This window comes from Psittacula echo, assembly GCF_963264785.1.
Source record: "Psittacula echo genome assembly, chromosome: 5".
Lineage (NCBI taxonomy): Eukaryota > Metazoa > Chordata > Aves > Psittaciformes > Psittacidae > Psittacula > Psittacula echo.
Genome location: NC_137739.1, coordinates 75,625,775 through 75,650,493, shown reverse-complemented (window position 1 = coordinate 75,650,493; position 24,719 = coordinate 75,625,775). Strand labels below are relative to the sequence as shown.

The 24,719-nt window shown below is 44.1% G+C and overlaps 3 protein-coding genes across 9 annotated transcripts in view; 1 reads left to right on the top strand and 2 right to left on the bottom strand.

The window, feature by feature from the left end:
- Positions 1-3,785, bottom strand: part of FANCM (FA complementation group M) — a 73,066-nt gene extending 69,281 nt beyond the window's left edge. Inside the window, exons 1-4 of the mRNA XM_080619028.1 lie at positions 3,184-3,785; positions 2,258-2,430; positions 1,115-1,192; positions 278-436 (exon numbers count right to left, since the gene is read on the bottom strand). Of these exons, the coding sequence (XP_080475154.1) occupies positions 278-436; positions 1,115-1,192; positions 2,258-2,430; positions 3,184-3,634 (861 nt within the window). The 5' untranslated portion in view covers positions 3,635-3,785. The remainder of the gene's footprint in view (positions 1-277; positions 437-1,114; positions 1,193-2,257; positions 2,431-3,183) is intronic.
- Positions 3,786-3,854: 69 nt separating this feature from the next.
- On the top strand, positions 3,855-8,602 carry FKBP3 (FKBP prolyl isomerase 3). Its single transcript, XM_080619027.1, has 7 exons — positions 3,855-4,007; positions 4,092-4,193; positions 4,274-4,381; positions 4,766-4,901; positions 5,836-5,903; positions 7,749-7,846; positions 8,297-8,602. Exons 1-7 carry the CDS (start codon positions 3,897-3,899, stop codon positions 8,349-8,351), a joined length of 678 nt encoding a protein of 225 aa, XP_080475153.1. The 5' UTR covers positions 3,855-3,896; the 3' UTR covers positions 8,352-8,602.
- Positions 8,603-8,957: 355 nt separating this feature from the next.
- On the bottom strand, positions 8,958-24,599 carry PRPF39 (pre-mRNA processing factor 39). Of its 7 annotated transcripts, XM_080620207.1 has the most exons (15): positions 23,727-24,528; positions 22,157-22,347; positions 21,224-21,590; positions 20,832-20,957; positions 20,073-20,191; positions 19,124-19,291; positions 18,243-18,408; positions 17,490-17,597; positions 15,189-15,353; positions 14,746-14,872; positions 14,385-14,653; positions 13,588-13,772; positions 12,176-12,250; positions 11,456-11,576; positions 8,958-9,754 (listed from the first exon to the last, which is right to left on the bottom strand). In XM_080620207.1, exons 3-15 carry the CDS (start codon positions 21,554-21,556, stop codon positions 9,704-9,706), a joined length of 2,013 nt encoding a protein of 670 aa, XP_080476333.1. In that variant the 5' UTR covers positions 21,557-21,590; positions 22,157-22,347; positions 23,727-24,528; the 3' UTR covers positions 8,958-9,703. The 7 variants fall into 7 exon arrangements, with proteins under 7 accessions (XP_080476333.1, XP_080476331.1, XP_080476332.1 ...); XM_080620205.1 differs by lacking the exons at positions 22,157-22,347; positions 23,727-24,528 and adding an exon at positions 24,538-24,599; XM_080620206.1 differs by lacking the exon at positions 23,727-24,528 and having other exon boundaries at positions 22,140-23,317.
- Between the last annotated feature and the right edge of the window lie 120 nt (positions 24,600-24,719).

The following is a 24,719-nucleotide window of genomic DNA, read 5'->3' as shown; positions in this document are numbered from 1 at the left end:
AAAAGAGGATGAGAAAGCTAATTCTACTCTAAGTTTTCCACCAGAGCTTTTTAAGTTATTGCAAGGTAATATATATCACTGGTACAAAGTGAAACAGCAGCTGCTGTAGTTGAAATCATGGGGTTTTTTCTTTGCCTTATAGTCAAAGGTGAATTGCCTAAGAAAGTATTACCTTTAAAAGTTATTACTAGTCTAAACAATGATGTTAAAATAGGAAGGGAGATTATATATTTAAAGACACTGCCCATTTAACAACAAAAGAAGTGCAACAACTCACCTGGATGTAAGCATTCTGAATTCCTACCAACTCTTCACCAAGCGGAACAACAATTTTCTCAACTTGCCGCTCATAAGAATAAGGCTGAATCTCTGGCGAATCTTCAGCACAAAGCTCGATCTGAGCAATGAGTAAGTTGGAAATAACTTGCTGCACGGCCTGTTTGGAAAGCCACAAAAAAAAAAAAGACCATATTTGCTAAACATTCCAACAATGCATGTTAGTATCGCAGGAAAGCAATTACTGCCATATTTTAATAGGCCTTGAATATAATTGTAAGGAAAAGGTAGCTACTATCTACAGATGGAAGTATGAAAGACTCTCCACTTAAAGATCTTGAACACAAAGAGCCAATACTGCAAGTTCACAAATGCAAAAAGCATGCTATCGCATGAGGGCTGGAGGGACAGACCTCTGTCTCTGGCTTCGGGTGCGTCATAAAACACCTGATGAGAAATTACCTGGAGCTAAAAGCTTAAACTCAATGTGGATGACCATCTGCCTTTGACTGAAAACCCAACCTTTACATTTATTTTTACCCAATATATCTCACCAAACAGAATACAAAAGCCATTTTGCATTGAGAGTATGTTATTTTGGTTCAAGTCGGTTTGTATGCTCAAAAAGGTATTATTCCCTTTTAGAAAGGTCAGGAAATAAATAAAGCCTATAATATGAAAAGGTGAACCCTTAACAACTAACAGCTTGTAAAGAGATTCAGTTTTTATGTGGAATTCTAACAGACTTCTGCATCCCTCAGTTTAATAACAAACTGGTATCAGACACGGCTTCTACTGAAACTTTTTTATTTCAACAATGCAAGTAGGTCTGACTCACCTTTGTGTCACTGCCTGGTGTAGCACTTAGGGCCAAGATCCGAAACTGATTTGTGTATTTGCTTAGTTCCCTTACAACCTAAGAAAGGGAAAGTTGCTGTCAATATCCTTAGAGGAGATTATCGGCCTATAGAAACTATATCAATGAAAATACCCACAAAGTAGAAAAAACTTAAAATATTCTAAACAGTGTACATCTAAAGTCAAATGGGAAGCAGAAAATGTTCAGTTTATAACTATTTTATCCAAGAACACTTAACCTTGATGAAGCATGTTACCCTAGTCCCATTCAGCAGAACAACCTCAGTAAGTCATAAAATTATTTTTCACTTATTTCACAAAAAGATTAACAGCATGCTGACTCAAGAAGGCTGCCAAAAGTAAATCATGGATGATTAGTTCCAGGAAATCCAAACAGAGACTGGATGACAATCACCATGCCAACCAGCAATCAGTTGAGTCTCACTTGAAAACGCTGCATTAGCAGTTGGGAAAACTGTTAAATATTCCTTAGACTTCCCATGGTTTTGCTCTATAACCCTCCAAAAGACCAGACCTGGGACAATTACAATAGCTGCTGAGCATTCAAGACAACAGTATTTCCTTCCTACTTCATGTTCTCATATAGCTGAACTCTGCCGGTGCCATTAGCGAACAGCATGCCCCCTGACCAGCCACCCTGTGTGGCACAGGTTGTGGAAAACCCAAAGAGTTACAAGTAATGCAACACAGCATAAAACATACAGAGAAGAAGTGAAGAGACTAAAGAGGAATTCAATTTGTGCTGATAGTTCTGCTGAAAATCATGCAAAAACACAGATAAAGCAGAGAACAAAGCCTGCCAACTTCATAGCCAAGGGGAATGACAAGGGGGAACAGAAGATTTTTCTCACCTATAGCCAAGAAAGCACAAAAGCTAATGAATAAAAGTCTTGGCTCTGTATTATAAGGTGATTCACATAACAGTAAAGTATTTTAAGAAAAGATTTTATATAGTATTTTGAAGCAAAATAACCTATAAACTTAAATTATTCAACAATTAAAATGCCATAGATCTGAAAAATTATATAAGAAAACTGCAATGCTGGCAAACACAACATTTTCTGCCAAGCAAAGTTAGACAAGCACTAAAAACCTGCATTACCTGACAGTAGGCATGATTTCCAAGGGCTTTGTGGGCTTCATCAATAACCAAACATTTAATCTCTACAGCAGGACATGTCCCACGAGAAAGGTCATTCACCATTATTTGAGGCGTAAGGAAAAAGACTCTCTTGGCAGTCCATAGATCCCTCCGACTGAGAGCCTGGGTACCTCCTGGAAATTAAAGAAATAATGTTAGCAACGGTTCTGCTCAGAACAAGCCATGGCCTGAGAGGACAGCAGAAGGCTGACAGGGCTGGCAGACACGTCAGCTTTGGGAAATGAGTGCTTTTTAAAATAGCATGTGCCTTGATGCTAGTGCTATTTTCAGGGAAAAAAAGATGGATATAATGACTAGGATTTTCTTTTTTTTATTAAAGCACTAAATTCAGAACCACAGAAAGCAAGGCAAGGAAGCTCAAGATGCCCCACAGCCACCTGCAGCTGTATACCTGATCTATACCACCTTTGAGAAAGGTTTGCACTTAACAATAGGTTATTTTAAGCCATTAAAGTGATTACTTCACTAAGCAATAAACTCCAGTGCATGGTGTTTGCATAAACTTTAAGCCAAAAAAAAAAAAAAAAAAAAAGCCATTCTTCTTTGGCTTCATGGAAAGCGTATTTCCTGCGCATTCACACCTCTGTGCAAGGCACTGGGAACCACAGGGCAGCACACCAGAGCTCCAGAAAACACGTTCCAACACTTCATCATGATTGCAATAGTAACCTGGAGCTTTAACTGTTGCAAAACCTAAACTTAATGCCTTAAAAATTTCTTAACCGAAAATAAGTCCTGGTTTCCTCCACTGGGGCTTTTCACGCTTCTTGCCCTTGCCTCTAAGCTAAGAGGCCTCGATGTTTGCGGCCTCTCTGAGGACGTAGGTCCTCGGAGCAAGCCCGTCCCGGTCCCTGCTGCTGCCCTACCTGTCATCTCGGCCATGTGCCGGGCCGGGATGCCCATAACGCGGGCGCAGGCCTCCATCTGCTGAGCCACCAACGGCTTGGTAGGGGCGAGGAACAGCACCTTGCCGGAAGGGAACCAGCGGTAGAAGTTGTACATGACGACAGCGGCCACGAAGGTCTTACCCAGCCCGGTGGGCAAACAGACCAGCGTGTTCCCCAGCAAGGCGGCGCGGGCCATGCGCACCTGGTAGCCGCGTACTGGATAGTTAGTGGGATAGATCCAAATGGACCCCGCGGCCGCACAGAAACCCGCCACAGGGCTCGGGTCCGGGTCCGCCACCGCCGCCGCCGCCAACAGCAGACCATCGTCTGCATCTACTGCTTCCTCCTCTTCCTTCTTCTTCTTATCCGGCGCCTTCCCACCCGCCGCCCACCAGGCCCGAGGTAAAGTGCACTGCCGCCCTCCGCTCATCCTCCCTCAGGGCGCCGCCGCGCAGAGCGGCTCCCGCCCGCTCTGAGGTAACGCTCGCCGAGGTACAACACCCGCCATCTTCTCGGCGCCGCCACTTGAAAGCCCCGCGGGAGCCACCACAGGGACAAGCGGGCGGAATGGAGGGCAGCGTACCGGGGGTTAAGGCTCCTCCCGGTCCCGCCTCCCGCCCGTGAGGCCGCTCCCGCGGGGGTGACGGGAAGGTTGGGCGGTGCTTGAGGGGGAGGTGGTGGCGGGCGGGAAAATGGCGGCGACGGCGGGCCCGGCGCAGCCCTGGAGTACTGAGGAGCTACGGAGCGAGTCGCTGCCTAAGAAGGATATTATCAAGTTCCTTCAGGAGCATGCGGCCCAGGCGGTAAGGGCGGGAAAGGGGGTTGGTGGTGATGTGTGTGTGTGTGTAGAGGGGTACTCCTCCACTGCTCACCAGCGTGTCTTGCAGTTCTTGGCGGAGCACAAGCTGCTGGGGCAGGTGAAGAACGTGGCGAAGACGGCGAATAAGGAGCAGCTCATCGCGGCCTACACGCAGCTTTTCAACACTCAGGTATGGGGCCGCGGCGGCGGGACTGGGCGCTGGGACTCGGGCTGTGGGTGACGGTTGCCGCTCCTCTTCATCTCCTCTAGCGGTTCAAGGGCACGGACGGCGTGGAGAAGGCGGCGGAGAAGGCAAAGCCCACTAAGGCGGAGGAGGCCAAGGGGAAAGCAGCGAAGCCTGAAGAGGCCGTGGAAGAGGTCGGTGCAGCACCTCTGCCTTGTGTTGCTTTGGGGATTGCATGGGGCAACCAAATCATCCAGGTCTTCAAAAGCCTTGTTACAGCAACAAGTCAGGTGTTTGTATCAAACCTTAGCCTTGTAAACCTTCTGTGGCTTAAATTAGCAGTGGGCCCTTCTCCCAGATGTGCATTTCTCCCACAGCTTCAGTCTTTGCTGAAAACTGCATCAGTGCTGGTGTATTCGTGCCTGAGTATGACTGCCCCACAACAGTACCTGAACATGCCATTTGCTGATATTGCATGTGTTCATTTGGTGCCTCAGCGAAGTGCTGGTTCAGTCTTGAGTGTGGCTTGTCTGAGCCTAGTTAATGCAGCAGTCATAACTCTGTTTTTATAAACTTAGGGGCCTCCAAAGTATACAAAATCAATTTTAAAGAAGGGTGATAAGACCAACTTTCCAAAGAAAGGAGACACTGTTCACTGCTGGTATACTGGAAAGCTACAGGATGGAACAGTCTTCGATACCAATATTCAAACAAGTAAGGTGATATATATACTGTTTGGCTTTTGTTGTAAATGCATGCAGAGGAAATTAGCCATTAGTGTGTGGTGGGAGTCCTGATGAACTGCTTTTGCCATCATCCTGCTGAGCTGAGTGGAGCTGTCCCTGCAGCCACTCCTGATTTTCCATGAGGCAATGCAGGGCAGTATTTTGGGACTGGCTGGTGTCAAGTGACACTGCTGCATCTTGCCAGACCTCACGCTTGGCATTCTCCAGGCCACAGATAATATGAAATGCACAGATATAATCAGAGGAAAGATGGTTCCTGCTTGGGGAACTTTTCTTACCTATGGAACTTGACCACCAGCAGTGTAGTTACCTTTTCTAAATAGCCACATCGTGGTGTACTCCTGTAATAAACCTTTAAACATGGAGGCACTGTAACGAGTGATATGAGACAGTACAGTGATTTGAAGTAGTCTGTGGAGAAGTCTGCTGGTATTTTTGTAACAGTTTGTAGATCAGAGGATTAAGGGATATGAAATCCTGCAATACTAGAAGTTCTTTTCCAGCAGTGATACGCAACACTGAGTGGAACAGCAGGGCTATCACTGGAACACTGAGTCATTGCACATGTTGTATGATGTTGTATGTTCCCTGTAGAGTTATTTTTGCTTCACTAATGTGTTTAGGACTTGTATCATCAATTTCAGTAATTCACAAATGAGTCTTTGAGGTTCGCTGGATCAGTAAGCGAAAGATGCTCGACAACTTCAGCTCTTGGTGCAACTTCAATATTTAATAATGTTTTTAGTGCACAGCACTACATTTTCCCCTAAATATCTGATAGTGGGCTAAAAATAATATTATAATTAGATATTTGTATAAAGCATGATCCTAACACTAATTTTAGACAGTAGAATGTTTGCTGGTGTGATGTTAAAGCAAATGGATGTAAAACTCTCTTTCAGGTTCAAAGAAGAAAAAAGCAGCTAAACCTTTAAGTTTCAAGGTTGGCGTAGGAAAAGTAATCAGAGGTGTAAGTAAAACATTAATGACTCCCTCAGAATCCCACAAGTTTTAATTCTGCAAGATTTATGATCAGGCTGCATGTTTTGAGCTGCTGCTTATGATTCTGGTGGAGGTAAAAGGCAAGTTGAAAGCATTGCTGACCATAGGATGTAATAGTTATTGTTTACGGGTGCTTTCATCCATCAGCAGTGTCACTCCTCGCACAAAGTGGTGTGTGGGGAACAGTGTAACAAATGCATGTTCTCAGGACAAGCACAGTCTCTTGCACATGCCTGCAGTGCTTTGCACAACAGAAAAGGTTGCAGGTTCCTGGGTGCCATCGATCACTATGCATTCATAGTGTCATAGAATTATAGAAAGGTTTGAGTTGGAAGATACCTTAAAGCTCACCAACCCCCTGCCATGGGCAGGGACACCTTCCACTAGAGCAGGTTGCTCAAAGCCCCATCTAACGTGGCCTTGAACACTGCCAGGGATGGGGCAGCTTCTCTGGGTAGCCTGTGCCAGGGCCTCGCCACCCCCGTAGTTAATAACTTCTTCCTAATATCTGATCTAAATCTCCCCTCCATCAGTTTAAAGCCATTCTCCTGTGTTCTATCCCTAAAAGCCCTTGTGAAAAGCCCCTCTCCAGATTTCCTGGCAGCCTCTTTGGACACTGGAAGCTGCTCCAGTGTCTCCCCAGAGCCTTTCCAGGCTGAACAATCCCAGATCTCTTGACCTTTCTCATTCTGTGTGCTTTAGTCTGTCAGAACATTGTTTATTCTCATCGGGTTTTTTTTGTATTTGCCTCAGGGCCTCTTCACACTTGGTTCAGTTCATCCCTTAACTCTGAACTTGATTCTAAAACTCCAAACTCTAGTTGCTGTCGTGCATTGAAATGAGTTGCAGTTTTGATGCTGCAACTCCTCTGCCGTGGTGAGCACTAAGTGCTAAAGCAGCACAGGTAGAAGCTGCATGAGGAGGGGTATCTAGGTAGACCAAAAGCACTAAATGGAAGAGTGTTTTGCACACCCTGTTAGCTTACAGCTTGAAGTCATGGACACTGGTGTGAACTTAGTGTGTTCAGGAGGTTCTGGCTTATGTGCAAAGCAGATGAGGGGCTTAACTCTGGCAGCAGCTGCTGCTGTGTGGTGAAGTCAGCGTCTGTCTGCACAAGGTAAGGACACAGGAAGGATCTGTACTTACCTGACTTTAAAAAACAAAACAAACTCAACATAGTCTTCCATGTCGCTGCTGGGCAGGGAAGAGGCCTTTATGGGTAACAGGAGTGTACTGGGAGGGGAAAAAGTCCCTGGGCTTGTGGCCAGCACTGCAGCAGCAGTTGTCTGGGTTTTGCTTCAGTCCTTTGGCATAGTGCTTGTGTCTCTGTGGGTGCCAGGTACCTTCTTTCAGCTGTTATCAGACATGGGCAGCAACCGTTTGTTGTGAAATGCTGATATGGTGCCACTTTGAATATGGGCTTTGTCCGGCACAAGTGGGTCACAGAGAGGGACAAGCACAGAAATGAAACCAGTCTTTATGCATCAGCCTTAAATAAACGCTGTTGATGCAGCAGAACGGTGCGGAAACATGGGGCACAGAGACAAGCCCTTGGTATTGTGTGCGTGGTGGTCTGCTAGGAAATGCGTTCTGAAACTGGGAATACTTCCCTAGCAGCAAGCATCATCATGACAATGTAAAGGCATGAATAAATGGAACGTGAAACTGCCCAGCAGTGCACACTGGGGTGGGCTAGGGGGGTTGCAGAGAGCAGTGTGGTGCTGCATGAGTATGTGTGTGAGCAGATTGGAAGAGCATATGGAATATGGTGGTTCTGTGGTTGGTCTGAGCTTGTTCTGTTTTTGTTTTTCAGTGGGACGAAGCTCTCTTAACAATGAGTAAAGGAGAGAAGGCTCAGCTGGAGATTGAACCCGAGTGGGCATACGGCAAGAAAGGCCAGCCTGATGCCAAGTATCCTTCCACAGCCGATTACCCATAGATTAACTTGGGAATGCTTGGTGGAGTCAGGCACTTTACAGAGAGAGATACAATCAGCAGCATTCACTTGTTACTTGTAGCAGGCTTAGAATGTTAACAGCCTAAAGAAACTCAGTGGCTTAACAGACAGGGAAGGAACAAGCCTGTAGGGAACCCTGCAGGGGAGAAATGAAGACAACACTTAAGCAGCATAGGTGAGACTCAGCTGCTCCTCTTCTGAGGAACAGGAATAAGGAGCAGCACAGCCTCATGAACTGGGACTGCAAGTCCCATAACAGCTCACATCAGACAGCAGCTGTGGTTCTGGAAGGATTCCGCAATGTTAGAACTTACCATGAGGTGATGTCATTCACCAGTGAGTGATGCCTATAGAGGGGGCAGGGTGTGAGGTTGTTTTTAAGCTTCCTTAATGTGTGCAAACAGGATTCCACCAAATGCAAAACTTTTCTTTGAGGTGGAATTGGTGGATATTGAATGAAATGAAGCATTTCCTTTGCTGCTGGGAACCTGTTTACGATCAAGAAGCTTCTGTCAATGCTCTTGCAACTCCCAGATACAGTTACAGCTGTGGCCTTGTACTTGAAATCATGTTTGTTGTCCCTGCCCCCAATGCTGTACAGTAACATACCACTAAAGAAAACATAAGTTTGTACATGCATGAGCCTTCACGTTTTTGTGTGTATGTTCACCTCATAACTTCCTTCTGTTCCTTGGGGGGGGGGGGAATTGCACAGACCTCCAGCAAACTGTTGTTACAGGACAAGCAGCCCCACCTCAAACTGCCACGGTGTGGTTTTGTTACCCCTCCTGGGGCTGGGCAGTCTGTTACAAAGGAGCAATGTGCTTCAACACGCTGCTCAGGCCTTCAGTCATATACTTCCCCTCACCTTTGGTGAAGCTGCTGCATTTACAGAAGCACTTAGCCAACAATTTTAGTTAACCTAAATAAGAAGGAAACATTTACATTTATAGCCCAGGCGTTCCAGTGTCACAGGCATTTGTTTGAACAGGAGAGGGGTGGAACTGAGACTCCAGAGTTCTTACTCCTGGCTTGAATGAGGTAATCCAAGAAAGCTCAGAGGACTACTGAATTCCTTGTTTTTATTATAAAAATGAGAATGATCACTTTGATCAAAATGAAAAAGAGTTTGCTCACACTGTGTACATGAAAAACTCTAAATACAAAAATCATCCCAAACACAGTTTGTGCTTTTTAAAAAAGAATGCAACATCATTTTGCACTGCATTTTAATTGTTGACCCCCACATGGAATAGAAAATATGTACCGCAGCTTGCAAAGGCTGCCAGTGTCATCGGAGGTTCAATCTTAACACCACAAAGAAAGCAGTCTGGGTTGGCTCATGGGCACAGAGAAGATGTCGTGATAGAAGCAGGTCATGACATGTGGCTGGAGAGCAGAGCAGGAGAGGAGTGCTGTGCACCTGAGCTGCTGCATCCTGCGGCAGCTGGGGTGGCACAATGGCTTTGGGGGAAACCCAACCAAAGCAAAACCCCTACAGCTATACTGGTTAAATCCACAGCATCGTCCTGAGACCAAAAAAATTCTTCAGATACCTCCATAAATTAGTGCAGGGAATTAAAAAAAAAACAAAACAAATGCATTTATGGTAAACTAGTTGTACAGAGATACCATTTATCGGTTACCAGCACACAGATCTTGCTTCACACATACCCTGGGAACACCAGCTCACTTCACATGCAGAAGACCAAAAAGCAGGTATTACAACAGTTCTTTCACAGCCCTAATTTAGAAAAATATAATTTTTTTGTATTCCGTCTTAGTTGAAACTGCAGCACTCACTCTTTGGATCAAGTCGCATGATAGTACTGTCCGTAATTCCACGCGTTCTGGTAATTGTACTGGAAAAAAACCCCAAGAACAGGATAGTGTAAGTCAGAGTGCCCATGCTCCATGCAGAATGCCCACTGAGCAGCTGGCTGCCATTCCAGAAAGGAATGTTATATTATAGCGGCCAGCATGGTCACCATGTCACAGCCACCACAGCAAGGTCTCTGCACCGAGGTCCTGCACGCAGCTGGTGCCTCAGGCTGGCGTGGAAGGCAGAAGGAACACCCAGGGGTGCTCCCCTGCAGCACAAGGCACATCGACTCCTGACCACCCTGGCCCCCTGCTGCAAGGCATCTTTGTGAAAACAAGTGGCTGCAGTCACAAGGCCAGGGCCAGACTTGTACCAAGGGCCAGCATGGAGGGAGTACTGCTGTCCCTCATGGTTTTAGACTTAAATGATGAGTCTTCCAGCACAGGGGAAGTCAGGGGCTCCCTCTTGTTCCTCAGATATCCCCCTTGGTACCTGCTCTGCAGCTCCCTGTCACTTCCCTTTCAACAAGACCTCATAAAAGGGAGGGAAAAAGAGGGAGCAGGTGGTGAGGGGAGCAGGAACAGCCTGTGTTCTAGCACCACGTCCCTCATCACAGCATTCCTCTCAGGGTGGGAGCGACTGAAGTGCCCCAACACCACTCCCTCACACTGAACCCAGCTGTCCGCTGCCAGCGGACACTGTCACCAAGACGGTTCCCATGAGCTGTGCCCAGGCAGCACAGCCTTCTGGGGGCAGCATGAACACATGCGTCTGCTATTCTCAAGCAGACTGTAAAATGCACAGCAGGCAGACAGTGATGGAGTTACTGTCTCAACCACAGAACGCAGATCATCAGCACTATCCGCCTGCCATTCCTACCATTCTGAATTTGGAAACTTGCGGCATTTTTCCCAGCCCAGTGCTGGGCAGCCTTCCTATGCTGAGGGGGTGAGGCACCTTTTACTGCCATCCCACCTGCAAATGCTGTTCTCACCGGCCTGGCAGGCTCCTTACAGCCTGAACAACAGTTTTCATTAAAATGCTTGAGGAAGAGCTTCAGCCAGACACTCAGTTACTCATAACTCAAAAGAATTAACATTACAAGCCTGCGTTGCTCTCATCCCAGCTGAGAGGGCACCAGCAGCACCCACCTTTACCTTGCACAGAAAGGCAAAGCTCTACAGCCTGCCCCTTGGACAAAACCACGCTATCAGTCTAGAAGGAAGCAGGGCACATGCTGGAGATTGCCGCTGCCGCAAGAGGAGGAAGTCAAGGTGTGGTATTACCAATTCCCTCTTTAAGCCCCTCAAGGGGACAAAACTGAGTGTCATGCAAGAGCAGGCCCACGGGCCAAGCTGTTGAACGGACTGATTCTGTATGGACACTGCACCAGTGCACTGGAACCCATATCGAGACATTATGGGAACTACTAGTTAGAGAAGTTAACTACCAAAACACACAGTAAACTGGAATCCCAAAGTGAGTTTCCTGGGCAAAGCCTTTTGCCCTCAGCCAGCAATGTCCCTAACAGCTGTAACACACCCCTTCACGCAAAGAGCTGGCACCAAGCTGCTGCTCCTGCTGCACAAGGAGAAATACCTTACACAAGTGTAACAGGCTACAGGGGAATCAATAGAAACAGAAGCTAAATTTCTACTCCAAGCTTCTGACGCTGGGCCACAGAGTCACAGGGAAAAGCAGAACATGCATGCTGAGTGCAGCACCCAAAGCGTGCACCCACCTGGTACCAGGCGTTGTAGTTGTATGCTGCCTGATTGACTTGCATGTCTCCATCCATCATCTGTGCCGATGAAAGTGTTGGGTCATCTGTTAGCATTTTCTTTTCATCTGGCTCCTCTGACCTGTGAAGTTAATACACACTTGTAAATGGCACCTTAGATTAAATGCTGAGCTTCTGGATGAGAAATGTTGTAATGGATGAAGTTAAGCAGTATTTTCAGATGTGGTGCCCTGTCTAAACAGGGAAGCAGAATTTGATTTAGAGAAAAGACAGTAGTATATTGTGCTTCAGAACAATAGTCTGGGTTCTTAACTGTTCTGGTGAGTCAAATGGGACAGCAGAAGCATGTTTCTGCTTAAAGATTGAGTTATTTTTCCCAGTATTGTTTAGCTTTCCTGAGAAACAATTCAGAAAGTTACTTTCCAATAAATCCATTCCCAAATATTGAAGTCAACAGTACAGCCCTATTTATTTTAAGTGATTAAAAAAACACAGTGGTTTTGCTCTTGCAAGCAGTAGCTTTAAAGCTAAAAAAAAAAAGTGTGTATATATGTCATAGACTAAAGAAAAATACAGTTTCCAAGACTGTTCTCTGAACTATTTTCAGTCGTTTCCAAAGTGCTTTGTACCAGCTACAGCTCAGTGTAGTCCATGTCCCAGCTACCCTGGACTGCATCAGCTATCGATCCAGCTTACACCCCAGGTGAGCAGACTGCCTACCCGTTCTCCGCTCTCCTTTTCAAAGAATCCTGCTCCTTGAGAAGGGCCTGATGTTCGTCATAGGCATCCAGAAGCCTGATGAGGCAAAAAAAGAGCAGAGCTTTGCTCACCATTTTCATGTAAACATTTAAACCATTTTAAAACATCTACTTGAAGCTGTAAACATGCAAAACAATTCTAAACCAAACTGAATCATAATCAATTCTTTATCAGTGATCCACCACAGAAATGGGAAAGCCAAAAAACTTCATTTGACTCCCCAGTGCATAGTGAAGTATTTTCTGTTAGTTCAGGAATCCCCAACTTGCTCGGCTTTTGTCATACTTCATGTGGTTTTTATAAAGTTCCCCTTTATAATGAAGCTTTCTTAAACTTATTTGTGATACAGCTGCTCCTTCCAGCAAACTTCATTCCCTCAGGTGCATGTTGATGCCATCCACAGCAGCACCGAGACTTAGCAATCAACATTTCTTTAAATGCTGGAAATTAGTATTACACAAAATTATTACAATTCCAAAGCAGCACCTGTAGCCTTTTGCCAAACAACATGAGAAGAATGAGAATTCTGTGCAGCACAAAAGAGTGCTAGCTAAAATTCCCACTAATAGCAAAATATCATTTCCCAAAACAGGAAATATAATTTCATCTGCTGCACACCAGTTTATGAAAACTGCTGCTTCTGTTAGTATTGTTCTCGGTGGAAACAGTTTTTTGTGTTTATTCTGTGCTCTACTATTATTTGGGAACTGAAAACTTCATTTTGTTTGGTCTATCCAGGACCCCAGACTGGCAGCGCTTGGCTGCCATGCCAGTCAGAATGGTCAGAGTCAGCAGGAACTAAGGACAGCTATGGTTAAAAGCACGCAAAACAGAAAAACTAACTCGTGGTTTGCTCTTCCAAGTTATTCAGCAGCAATGTGTAAATAAAAACAAGAGCTTGTTTTGCAATAGAGAATTAAGAGGAAAAAAGTGTATCTAGTATTTACTTTAAAAGTTGCAGTTCTAGTACCTGATGCCCCACATAAGCACATAGCATTGTTAATACTTCTGAACACAGACCAATCACATTAATGTGGTTTTGGAAACCTCAAGCAGCAGCTCACAGAGTGTAGAACATCAAATCACATCTTTGTCATAAAACATGTTCCCTTGGAAGAGCACCCTCCTCTAAGACTTAGCAAAACCACAGTTAAGAAGTTACAGGCATTATAAAAAAAAAAAAGGATAATTTTCTGAAGAGATTTCAATTTAAAAAAAGGAATTTGGTTTTGAAAAGCAGCTATCCCTCAACAAAAAGCTGATAGCACACAGGAACCACCTAACGGATGCCACTGACCCAACCCGTCCCTACCCCTTCCCACAAGTGCTCTTTGGGTGACCCTAATTCGGCTGTTGCACAGATCACATCTTACTTCTTTACATCGGAACCAAAATCTTCAAGGAATTCCACTTTTCGCTGAGAAAACGTAATCCTCATTTTTATAGACAAGGCGCCATTGACAGCTTTATCAAAGCAGCTCAGGATGTTTTCTTCGTTCTGCTTGAGATCGCCGCTGTACTCCATTTCAAGCAAGTTGAGGTACAGCTTTGTGTTTTCCTGCGCAAAAAATGTATTAGAAGTTGCAGAGCTGTCACATTTGGTATTTGACACTGTATCTACGCCTACCAGATGCAGAGCACAATGTTTAAACTAGAAATACAAGCTAGAATAGTCAACAAGTTTTTCTTTTTACATTGGTCATCTTTGACCTGGTTTGTTTCACAAACAGAAGTGACACTTCAAAGACATGTTTCACAAACAGGGTGACACTACAAAGACAGATGTCACACTTTGCTAAGAGTAAGCTAATAGTATTCAGAGTGCCAAATGTTTCTGTGGTTACACAAAACGGTCTGCAAGTACTGCCTACATGATCCATTCAGTTCACCTTAAGATGTGAATATGCCTATATTTGAGACTGTGGAAAGGAAAACTGAAAGTAAGAAGCACATAATGCTTCTGATTAAAAAAACCTGCAAACTTCCAGATCTGCAAGCTGCAAGCATGGCAACATCAGGTTAGAGGGACTGTTGTCTCCACGTAGTAAGGGAACACCACATCCAGGTACAAACTCCTGTCATCATTGTTGCCATGGCTCAGAAAGAGAGAAAAATACCAGGATCTATTTTTTTGGGGTGTTTTTTAAGACAGCAAAGAGGAAACACATACTTTGTCCACTTCTATGGCTTCTGACAGCACTTTTCTTGCCTTTGGAAGATTCTTCTGTACTTTGAAGAGGTGTCGAGCTAATTTGATGGCATAAAATGATGATTCACTAACTGATTTGGCATTTCTAACAGCTTCTTCAAGCAGGTGTTCAGCATCTTCCATGTTTCCATGTCTGCGTTCTAAGCTCACTCTTCGCAAGCGAATCATTGCTAGCCCTAGAATACACTCTTCAAAGGTTTTCAAGATTCTTCTTGCTTCATCGATGTTGCCTAAAACACCAGTGAAGATGCTTTAAGATATGAGACATCCACAGCCTCTTAAAAACAGAATCCCTCCCAGGAAAAATGACTGCTGCTCTTACCTTGCTGTTCCTCAAAGGCAGCCCACAGCATATGAACCATTGGTTTCTTAGGAAGATGTATAGTGCAAGCCCTGCTGTAGACATGCCTCACGCCTTCAATACTATGATTCTCCATGTATTTGGCATACTACAGTTGAAAACAGAGCAGAGATTGGAAAATTTAAAGCTTATAGTTGTCTTAAAAACATGACAGAACGATAAAATTCTTTTGTTTAAACCCATTCAGCACCTTTATGGAACCACTAGACTAGTTTCTGTAAGGAAGGACGTAGAGAGGCAACGAAGTTGGCATATGCAGCAGTCAAATCTGGTTGCAAGCAGACCATCTCCTAATGCAACAGATATAGTTATATATGAACAACATTCCACAAGAGTACAAAAGGTTAGTCACTAGATCAATGTATGCCATTGGCAGGAGATGGGTGGTAAACCCCTTCCCTTACCTTAATCCAGAAGTCCTCATAGAGGGCACATGAAATAACACATCTTTCAAAGAGGACCACAACTCTCTCATGAGTGCCATTTTCTATCTCAAATTCTAAGTACTCTTTCCAGTTTTTCAGCTGAATTTTCTCCAGAGGTTTTACATGAAAGTAAGGCCTCTTTATCTGCAAGAGTCACAGCATGGCAACTTGTGACTAATAAGCACGCCATCGAGTTGTGTTAAAAATAAACAAACAGACACATACCATTCAAGTAACGCCATTTAAATAAAAGGGACATCATCATCTATTCACACAAGTCTGCTGGGGTTACCTAAGCACTGATCAAGATATTTTGCCAACAGTTATACTCTATGCTTGTAGCTTGGCTTTTCTAGGAAGATTTTTGAGTGCCAATGTGTACAGAACTGAGGAAGAACTCACCACAGTTCAGCCCTTGCAAACCTGTGGTGACAACGATCGCTACTGGTCACATACACAAATACATACAACTGAAGTACTTACTGTTGTACTAGCGCATAGCCTACAAATTAAATGTAAAATTTGGTTGAGAATCATGACAAAGAGAAGACAGAGCACTGAACTGAACTTCACATTAATTATGTACATGAAACTGGTTATTCCAAGATTGTGCATTTTCTGATGCCCACAAGAGGAGCTGGGTGGGACAGAGTTCAGCATAGCAAATCTAAACACTGCTTTGAAGTAACCACAGCAAAGCATCCTTCCAGAGATCTTGTGCTTTTTCTCTTCTTCACCTTTAATTTTACCTGATCGTTTCTCTCCCGTACTGCAGTATTTCCGATACAAATAAATGAGAATGGATAAAGAACTTAAGGTAATCAAGGAGTAACATTCAATTCTTCAAGGCCAAGTGAAATGTAAAGCCAGTCACCCCCACCACACTCTTCACTGAGCTCTGTAAGGGAACCCAATACTCTTTTTCCACTTTGGCAGATTCACAGGCACGTTGTTCCCAGTAAAATAACAGTAAAACTGTAACCGACCTCCATCACTTATGTGATATCCTGTTGCTTAATAACCTCATTTCTGTCCGTTATAAAGACTTCTTTAACTTTATATTTCAAACTCCTCCCGGATCCAGCACACTGGTATCTAAAGAGCAGATACACTCTCTTGATAGAGAAAGTATTGATTCTGGCCAGCAGAAGAGAGGATACCCTCTTTCTGGCATATTTTCTGCAACACGCCCACAGTTTCATCATTCTTCCATACGTCAATCATCTGTAGCTACAGTTTCTCTTAGTCAAGAACACCTTACTCACACAACCATTTTCCATACGTATGCATACCTGAGCCTTGCATACTCTAGGGACACACTCTGCTGCCTCCTGAGACAGGTACCGGTGCAACAGCAACCCTGTGACACAAAGGGCCGTAAAAGCCCTTCAGGCTGCTGTGGGACAGGAAGGGCAAACTGCCACCATCCCCACCAAGGCACACCTTGTCCTCTTCTACAGTACGACTACTGGCCACATGCCATGCTTTCAAGTTTACATCAGACACTGCTAAGATCTGGCTGGACAGAATGGTGAGACACTTAAGCCTATGTCATGCTTTGCTAGAAAAGCTGGACCTGATGATCCTTGAGGTCCCTTCCATGACACCTGTGGCTTACAATGTACAATGTACTCTTTAAAACAAGAACCATGTCATGCAACATGATATTTGCCAGGAAAAAAAAATTAAAAAAGACTGAGAACTAAAAACTCAGGTTGATTTTCAAAAGTAATCAAACTTCGTTCTACACAGAAAAATTTATGTATGTAAAGTGATCAAACAATTAATTAACTACTGTTAACACCTTACACACAGGAGCTGCACATTATGATTGCTAATTTTGGAAAACAAAACCTAACTGATTTCAGGTTTAAGACTGCAATGTTAAAGTAGAAAACCACACAAACTTCATTCTCCTTTTAGGACAGGCTTACCTTTTCAATAAGAATCATCTTCTTGCCCTTAATCTGCATCACCCCAGATGCATAAGGCAGCACTCAGTCAACAGAGTTTTTCATGCATGTATAAAGGCCACTTACTAATCAGCACACCACCCTGTCTCTCTCCAAATACCACTTAAAGATTTTTAAGCCATCATGTGACAGAGCTGACCTCACAAGTTGCCTTTTCACAAGAAAAATGGCAGAGAAGTAAAACTTGATCTTTGTTCAAAGCCCACAAGAGTTTAAATTGTGTGACCTGTTACTCAAAATTCCTAGCTCCCAGGCCTCTGTTCAGAGCTCTTGTGCATGCTGCCTTACACAGGAAAAACAAACTTACCGCTTCTTCAAACGTCCACCTCTTACTGACTTCATGTTCATTGTGGTTAAACATTTCTTGATGAATCTCGATGATCCTGTGCCTCATGTTTTCTATCTCAGTGATCAGCTAAAACATAATTTTTAAAAAGATAACTCAGGTAGACACCATATCACCTTTGTAAATGCATTTCATGATGACAGTAATATGCATAAATTAAAACTATCACAGACACATTACACTCTACCCTGAAGAGCCAGGGGACAGGATGGGACACTGCCCCCAGCACAGCCCTGCTGAACAGGGTTTCTATCTGAAGTTTTGCTCCTATGCCACAGATGACTGACATCAGAGATTAATTTGGATCCCAGTCAAACTTAGTGTCAGTACGTGTTAGTTTTCAGTCAGCAGTTCCTTTGGATAGTCAAGTTTTCATATGCCCATGAAGGCTCTGACCTGCAGAGAACACTGCTGATGAGGAGCTTTCTTAGACCAGAGCTTCTAATCTCTTAATCTGGAACAATTAATTCATTCCTAACGTTTTGCACATCACTTATTTCACTTTTAAACTCCATTTCTTTAATGTCTATGAAAACACTGGAAAGGTGCATCCTGTAGACAGTAGTAGTTATCACACAAGCCAAAGAGCAGTGATAAGCCGAAGAACTATGGGAACACTTCGGCTACAGATATGCTAAATTCTCTGCAAATAAACTTGTCTTTCAGGCACAGAGTAAGTAACAAAACACTAATGAACACCCCCTGCACCCATACCTTGGCAGGGTCAGTTATGTCTTCAGCACCAGAGGGCAGGTCATCATCAGGCTGCGCGTCCTCCCCGCTGTGGCCATTCACAGACGCTAATTCTCTGCGCAGCTGAACAAACTGCTCAGTAGTCAGAAAGTCTCGAGGCAAGTTGTTCTGTATGTGTTCTTTAAACCTAAAAACAGTTAAAAACAAGCCAAGTTTCATGCTGCAACATTCTGCTTAACCAGAGCACAATAACAAGTCCCAGTGGGATTCTGCATTACTTTATCATCTAGAGCCACACCAAGAATGCAACTTCTGACAACACATATACACAAAATGCAACTTCTACCACCTATCAGACTTCAAAATTCAAAGAGAAATGGAAGGATGATGAACTGCAGTGACAAAGACAAATCACTTGCCATGTAAAATTAATGGCTAAGGACAATCCAGAGGGATACTTTACTTCCAAACACAAAAGATCTGTAGCAACTATGGGAAAGACTAGTGCGTAATATAACTAAGGTTTCTCATTTCCTCTTAACCACATCATTAATAATGCAGAATTCCCGTCTAAAACTTAACCAAGTATTTCTCTCTTGTCAAGTAGTTTCATGTGAGCACTGCATAAGGAATTGAAGTTCAAAACTGCTCATTCTGATTTTTCAAACACATCCTCTGCTCTTCCTTACAATTCCAAAGCCTTCCTTTATTCCACAGCAGAATTTGTGAATTTATCTAAAACCTAATTCCTACAATGTGAGTACTTTGAAGCACTTAAATAAGTACATAAACTTAAGTAACTATTTCAAGTTCTTGTTCCAAGTGAGCATTTCCACATTTACAGATGTAGATTAGTGTGTACTTAAGAAATGCACAGCATTAAATCTCTGTTTTCTCTTTACCTCTGGAAGTGATGACTGTACAGCTGCGTTGGAATTCCAAGGATGCGGTCATAGATGGATGTTACTTCTCTTAGGTTTCCCTGTTCATTTTCCCAGTTTATATACATTTCCCACAGTCTGTCAGAACGGAAATCTGTCCCAGCAGCTAAGACTGCATGTTCATAGGCACTGAAAAACAAAATAATTTTACAGTTTTTTCTGGATGCAGAGACAGAACAAGGAAGAAAACTTCTGGCTCTTACTTAAAGATTATGAGCAGCATCCTCTTTTACTTGCAACCACACTTACATTCATTATTTAAATTCTTGGAAGTATTTTCTAGACATCTGTAGCAAGATCTCTAGAAAGTTCATACTCACTGCTTTTTAACTCCAGCGCTACCACAACAGAACAAATAAAGGCAACACAAAAACCTACTTGCAGGAATGCAAGACATTAGGGAAATACACAACCTTTACCACTTTTGTCTTCTAAAGATTCTAAAGGCCTTACTTGAGAAGTTTAACACACAAAAGTCATACATCAATCATGCTGCTAGAAGCTTCAATTGAAGCTCAAATAAGGTTTGGGATCAAACTTCAGTCCACCTTATTCTAACGAGGACCACTGCCAGCAACAGGTGAGGTCACACATTCCAGCCATACCTTGAAAACCTCCAAGAAACTGAATTCCAAACATTCTATGGAGAACCTGCTCCAGTTCCCCATAGAATACTGCACAAAGCATTTCCTAATGACTAGTCTGAAACTTTCAAGTCACAACTTCTGACCCTGGTACCACATTGCATTGCCCACCCATCCTTAGGGAATATGGCTCCATCATCTCCTAAAAGTCCTTACAGTAACTACAGTAACTAGCTTGCCCCTCACCTTAAACATATTGATCTGATTATACTGCTACATAATGTACATACAGGCTTCCTGTATCACTTAGTCTGAGTTCAACTTACCCTCGAATTGTACTGTTCGTTTCAGGATCAGCAGGGTCCAAGGTCTCCTTTAAAAAGTTTATATAATGTATCCAAAGATCGACACTAAGAGGAATTGCCTGAAGCCCTCTGCGATAAACCTATGAAGAGAACATGAACTGTACTTCAAATACGTAATGGTGTCCTAATAGAGAGGCAACACTGTGTTATCCGGTGAACCTTAGAAATACTAATTACTGGAATTTTGTTTAAATAATCTACCATTACCATTTGGGTGGAGGTTGGATAGAACATGGCAATGTTCTGATCTCCACGTGCAGAGTCTTGATCTTCAAAGCGCAGCGGTCCCTGCATTCTGACCAGGTTGTGTGGGCAGGCTTTGGGGTACAGACCATAGGGCACAGACCCATTAGAGCATCATTGACAGCGTCTGACCAAAAATGCAATAAGATGCAGCAATTGTGACCAGCAAACCAACTATATTGTTTTGAAAATGAATAATAAATGTAAGTGACAGAAAAGCCCTGCCCTACTTGTTAAGCTGCAGTGTAATACAGAGGCTTGCACTGCAAAGCTTGACAAACTGTAGAGGTTTAACGCACCTGCCAACAAAGAGAGAAAACATTAGCTACAAATGCCACAGATGTGACAAGTGCAAACAAAATCCCTACAAACCTGGCCACACATGGCAGGTACTGGCAGCCAAATGACTTGCGGTAGGTTAGTCATTGTTTGGCTAACAGGACCAATGGCAATAGCTGCACCCAGCTACCTACATACCTCGTCAGACTGCTTAACGTTGTCATGTCGCTTCTCAAGGTCTGCATACTTTTTCCAATATCCATAGCAATATGGATAATGTGTGAAAAACCTGTCAAATGCTTTCCTGGCAGCTGGTAAGTGGTTCTGCAAGAAATACACAATAAAAGCAATGAATCCTTTCCTTTAAAAACCCTTCAGTTATTTTGAAAACAATTACTACTTTAACATTCTCTTAAAAGCAATAGTTTCTATTGTTTGATCTCTGCTGACAACACTGACAAGAGCAACTTCTTCAAACAGTATTCATGCAAGCCTGATGTACAGTTCTAGACTGGTCACTGGAATATCCGTGACTTGTTTGGGTTTTCTTTATTTCTCGTAGGCTAAGGAGAATGAGGTGGTGTACTAACCTCCTGCTCTACGTACTGTAGTAGATACACCCATCCTGTGAAATCCTGGGGATTGTCCTCTACTACTTTCCAGAACTTGTCAAAATCTGGAGGAAAGCCAGCCTCAATATCTGTTGTCTGTAAACTTTCAATATCAGGAATTTCACTCTCCTGCATGTTCTCTGCATTCAGGTCAGGGGAACTATCAGGTGATTGTTCCATCTCAGTGACACCTATAATTTCTGTGCTGAAGTCCATCTGCTGTTCTTCTGTTGCTGTTTCAGCGCTATTGTCTGTGTTCTCATTGCTTACAGTCGGTTTCTCATCCTCTGTATTTTCTGTGTTGTTCTCCATAGCTGACGTTACTGCTGTTTTGTAGTACTAGATCCTGTAGAAACAAAAAGATTCAGTATTCCTGCAGCAAAGATTCAAGTAGAACTTGGGCTTGAATTATCACCTAAGAGTCTCCCAAGTGCTTCAGGCATTCATGTATTTCACCACAAACCCCCAGCAACTGGATCTGCTTCCCACATGAGCCTTATTCACAATTAAGATAATTTACAATTAATAACAATCCTACATTTTAACATCTGCACGTACAAATCATTGTGGGTTTTCTAAAAACCTGTCACAAGTTGCTATGGAGTTATAAAAGTGAACCAACCCAGCTTTCCTATGCAAGTTGAACAGTTTATTCCATATAAAGAATTACATTCAAATTTATTCAATTATCCTACTTAATACAAATTAATAATTTATTTGCAAAAGAAATACATGTTTAACTGTTCCGTCAAAGCCAAGCTGAACTGGATTACGTGGTAACTGCAAAGAAAAGAATTCCTGTCCTCACTCAGTCCATATGTATGATGCCTAGATAAGCTAACCAGCAGAGGGCCACACACACTGTTCAGGCTAGCCCCTGACACTAGTCACTCACCCCCACACAACACTCACTCATCAGGTGCTTCCTCCTGCCCCTCAGGACAGACTCCATCTTCCTCCCACTCTTCCTTGTGATCTTCCTGCCAAACGCTGCTGCCCAGCCTTCCCCTCCTCCGCAAACACCAGTCCAGCCTCACTGCCCAAAGCCTGCCCACAAGGCACTCCATTGGACCTTCTCCACATTCGACCCAGACCATAATGACCTATGGGTTAAAGGTAATGCAGCACCCACGTAGAATACAATAGCTTTGAGCTGTGAGTCTATTTTGGATGAAGAACAGCGTGAGATTATCAGCCTCAAATGCACTGTAGAAACTGCCACTCCTATTTCCCTTCAGTTCTCAAGAGCAGAAGCAGGTAAGTTTGACATTTAAAAAAATCCCCACCCCACTCTGCATTGCCACAAATCTTTCTCACTGAAAGCCTGAAAAGAGAACAAAACGTTCGCTTTCACTTCAACAAGTACAATGATAGGTCATCAATAACATAACAGGAGCAAAAGTCTTGACAGGAAGGAAAAATCTCTCTACCCTATCTCTAGCAGCTTCAGTGCATGAGATAGAGTTTGTGCTTCCCTAGTTCACCAAGCCGAGTTACCCTGGTGTAGTGTTAAAAAGTCCACATGGTCCACTCTGGAAGTTTTCTAATAACTGTTTTTAAAAAGTAATTATTTCTGTTCTCCATGGTATATATCATCTGGCAATCCTAAACATGTAAATTCTTTCCTTTAACATAAACAGTTCATAAGTTTGCAACTTTATGTGGTAACTGCAGATCGCTGCATCTGCATCATTGAAAACAACCGCTACCATTCAGAGCTCATCTGTAAAGATGGCAAAATCAGGGTGCCAGAGGCATGTGCTATACAAACAGCAGCCCCAACTCCTGAAAAAATATACCTTAAAGGATGCTTTACAGCTCTGAATTTTTGAGAAAAACACAATTGTTTTTAAAAATCCAATAATGCACAACCTAAAATTATTCTGGTATTTGACAGACGTTTTCTCTCTGTAGCCGATTCAGATGCATTCCAGCTTAAAAACCTATCCCCTCAAATCCACTCTGTCTTCACATTAAAAGGAGAGTAAAAAAAAGAGGGAGGATGGTACCAGACTACCTCCACATATAAGGCTTCAAACAAAATGTTAAAGTTTGCTTGGCAGTTTACTTCCAACTCAAGGTGCTCTAAACCCATCCCTGGAAACCAAGACATCCCCCAAACTTACTAAGGGTTACAGCTGCCATGAGCAACTAGCTCCTGGAACCAGACGAACGCCCTTGCTCCAGGAAGCTGCGAAGACAGCAGGCACAAAGCCAACAGACGTCAAACACAGACAACCATGGAGCAAAGTAACTCAATTCCAGGAGTTTTTACATCACTCAGGCTAAATAACTAAATAAGTATATCAGATAACCACATACCCTAATTTTAAATCATTTATGCCAACATATATTAATTTAGCCTGTTTCAATCAAACGTTTATTCTTTGCAATGCTGGCATTTATAAACATGAATTAATAGAAAAACATCCCGGAAAGCCCACAAACTGGCAACCACAAGCAGTTTCCGGCCTCAGCTCACCCCTCCGCGCAGAACAGTGTCACAGCCCTGATAAGAAGCCGCCTGGAACCTGCTGGCGCTGGGCTGCGCTGCACTGGCACTGCTGGCCCGGACCATTCTGCCCAACCACTAACGCTTCGGTGGCCAAAATCATAGTCATAGAATCACAGAACGGTTTGGGTTGGAAGGGACTTTAAAGCTCATCCAGTTCCAACCCCCTGCCATGGGCAGGGACAGCTTCCACTAGACCAGGTTGCTCCAAGCCCCGTCAAGCCTGGCCTTGAACACTGCCAGGGATGGGGCAGCCACAGCTTCTCTGGGCAACCTGTGCCAGCGTCTCACCACCCTCACAGGGAAAATATAGGAAAAAAAAAAAAAGAAAAAGAAAGTAAAGAAACACAATGACAATGTAACAAATCGTGAAGCTCTTAAAGGCTTTGGACTGATCTAACGTTTGTCCAGGGATATCGCGGTTGTCACAGCACATAAAGATTACACAGGTTTCCTTAATCACAACATTCGCTCCGTTACGCGCCAGCTGCGGGATGGTTTACTCCGAGTGCTCGGCAGCCGCTGGCCAAGGGAACGGCTGAGGCGGCAGCAGGAACCGCACGCCCGGCGCGGCCCTGTCCCAGGCACGGCCCTCCCGCCCGCCCGATAGCGGCTTCGGCCCAGCCCAGGCCCCCGACGCCCGACTCAGCCTCCCGTCGGGCTGGGCCGAGGCACGATCCACCGGAGCCGAAGGCGGGGTCCCGGCCTACCCCTTCCCTTCCCCCTTACAAGTCTGGCGCTCCCCGCAGCTACCCCATTCCCGGTTCCCCGTTCCCGGTACCTGCCACAAGACCAGTAACCGCCAGGCCGCCGCACGCTTGCCGCCGCTGGGCCTCAGGAAGAGCGCACTACGCGTGCGCAGCGCATGGGCCCACGCTGCCCCTCCCTTCCGCCAAATGGCGTTACTCTCTCCGATCCCGCTCCCGCCTCCCCACAGCAAGCACGGAGACGGCGCCCGGAGCG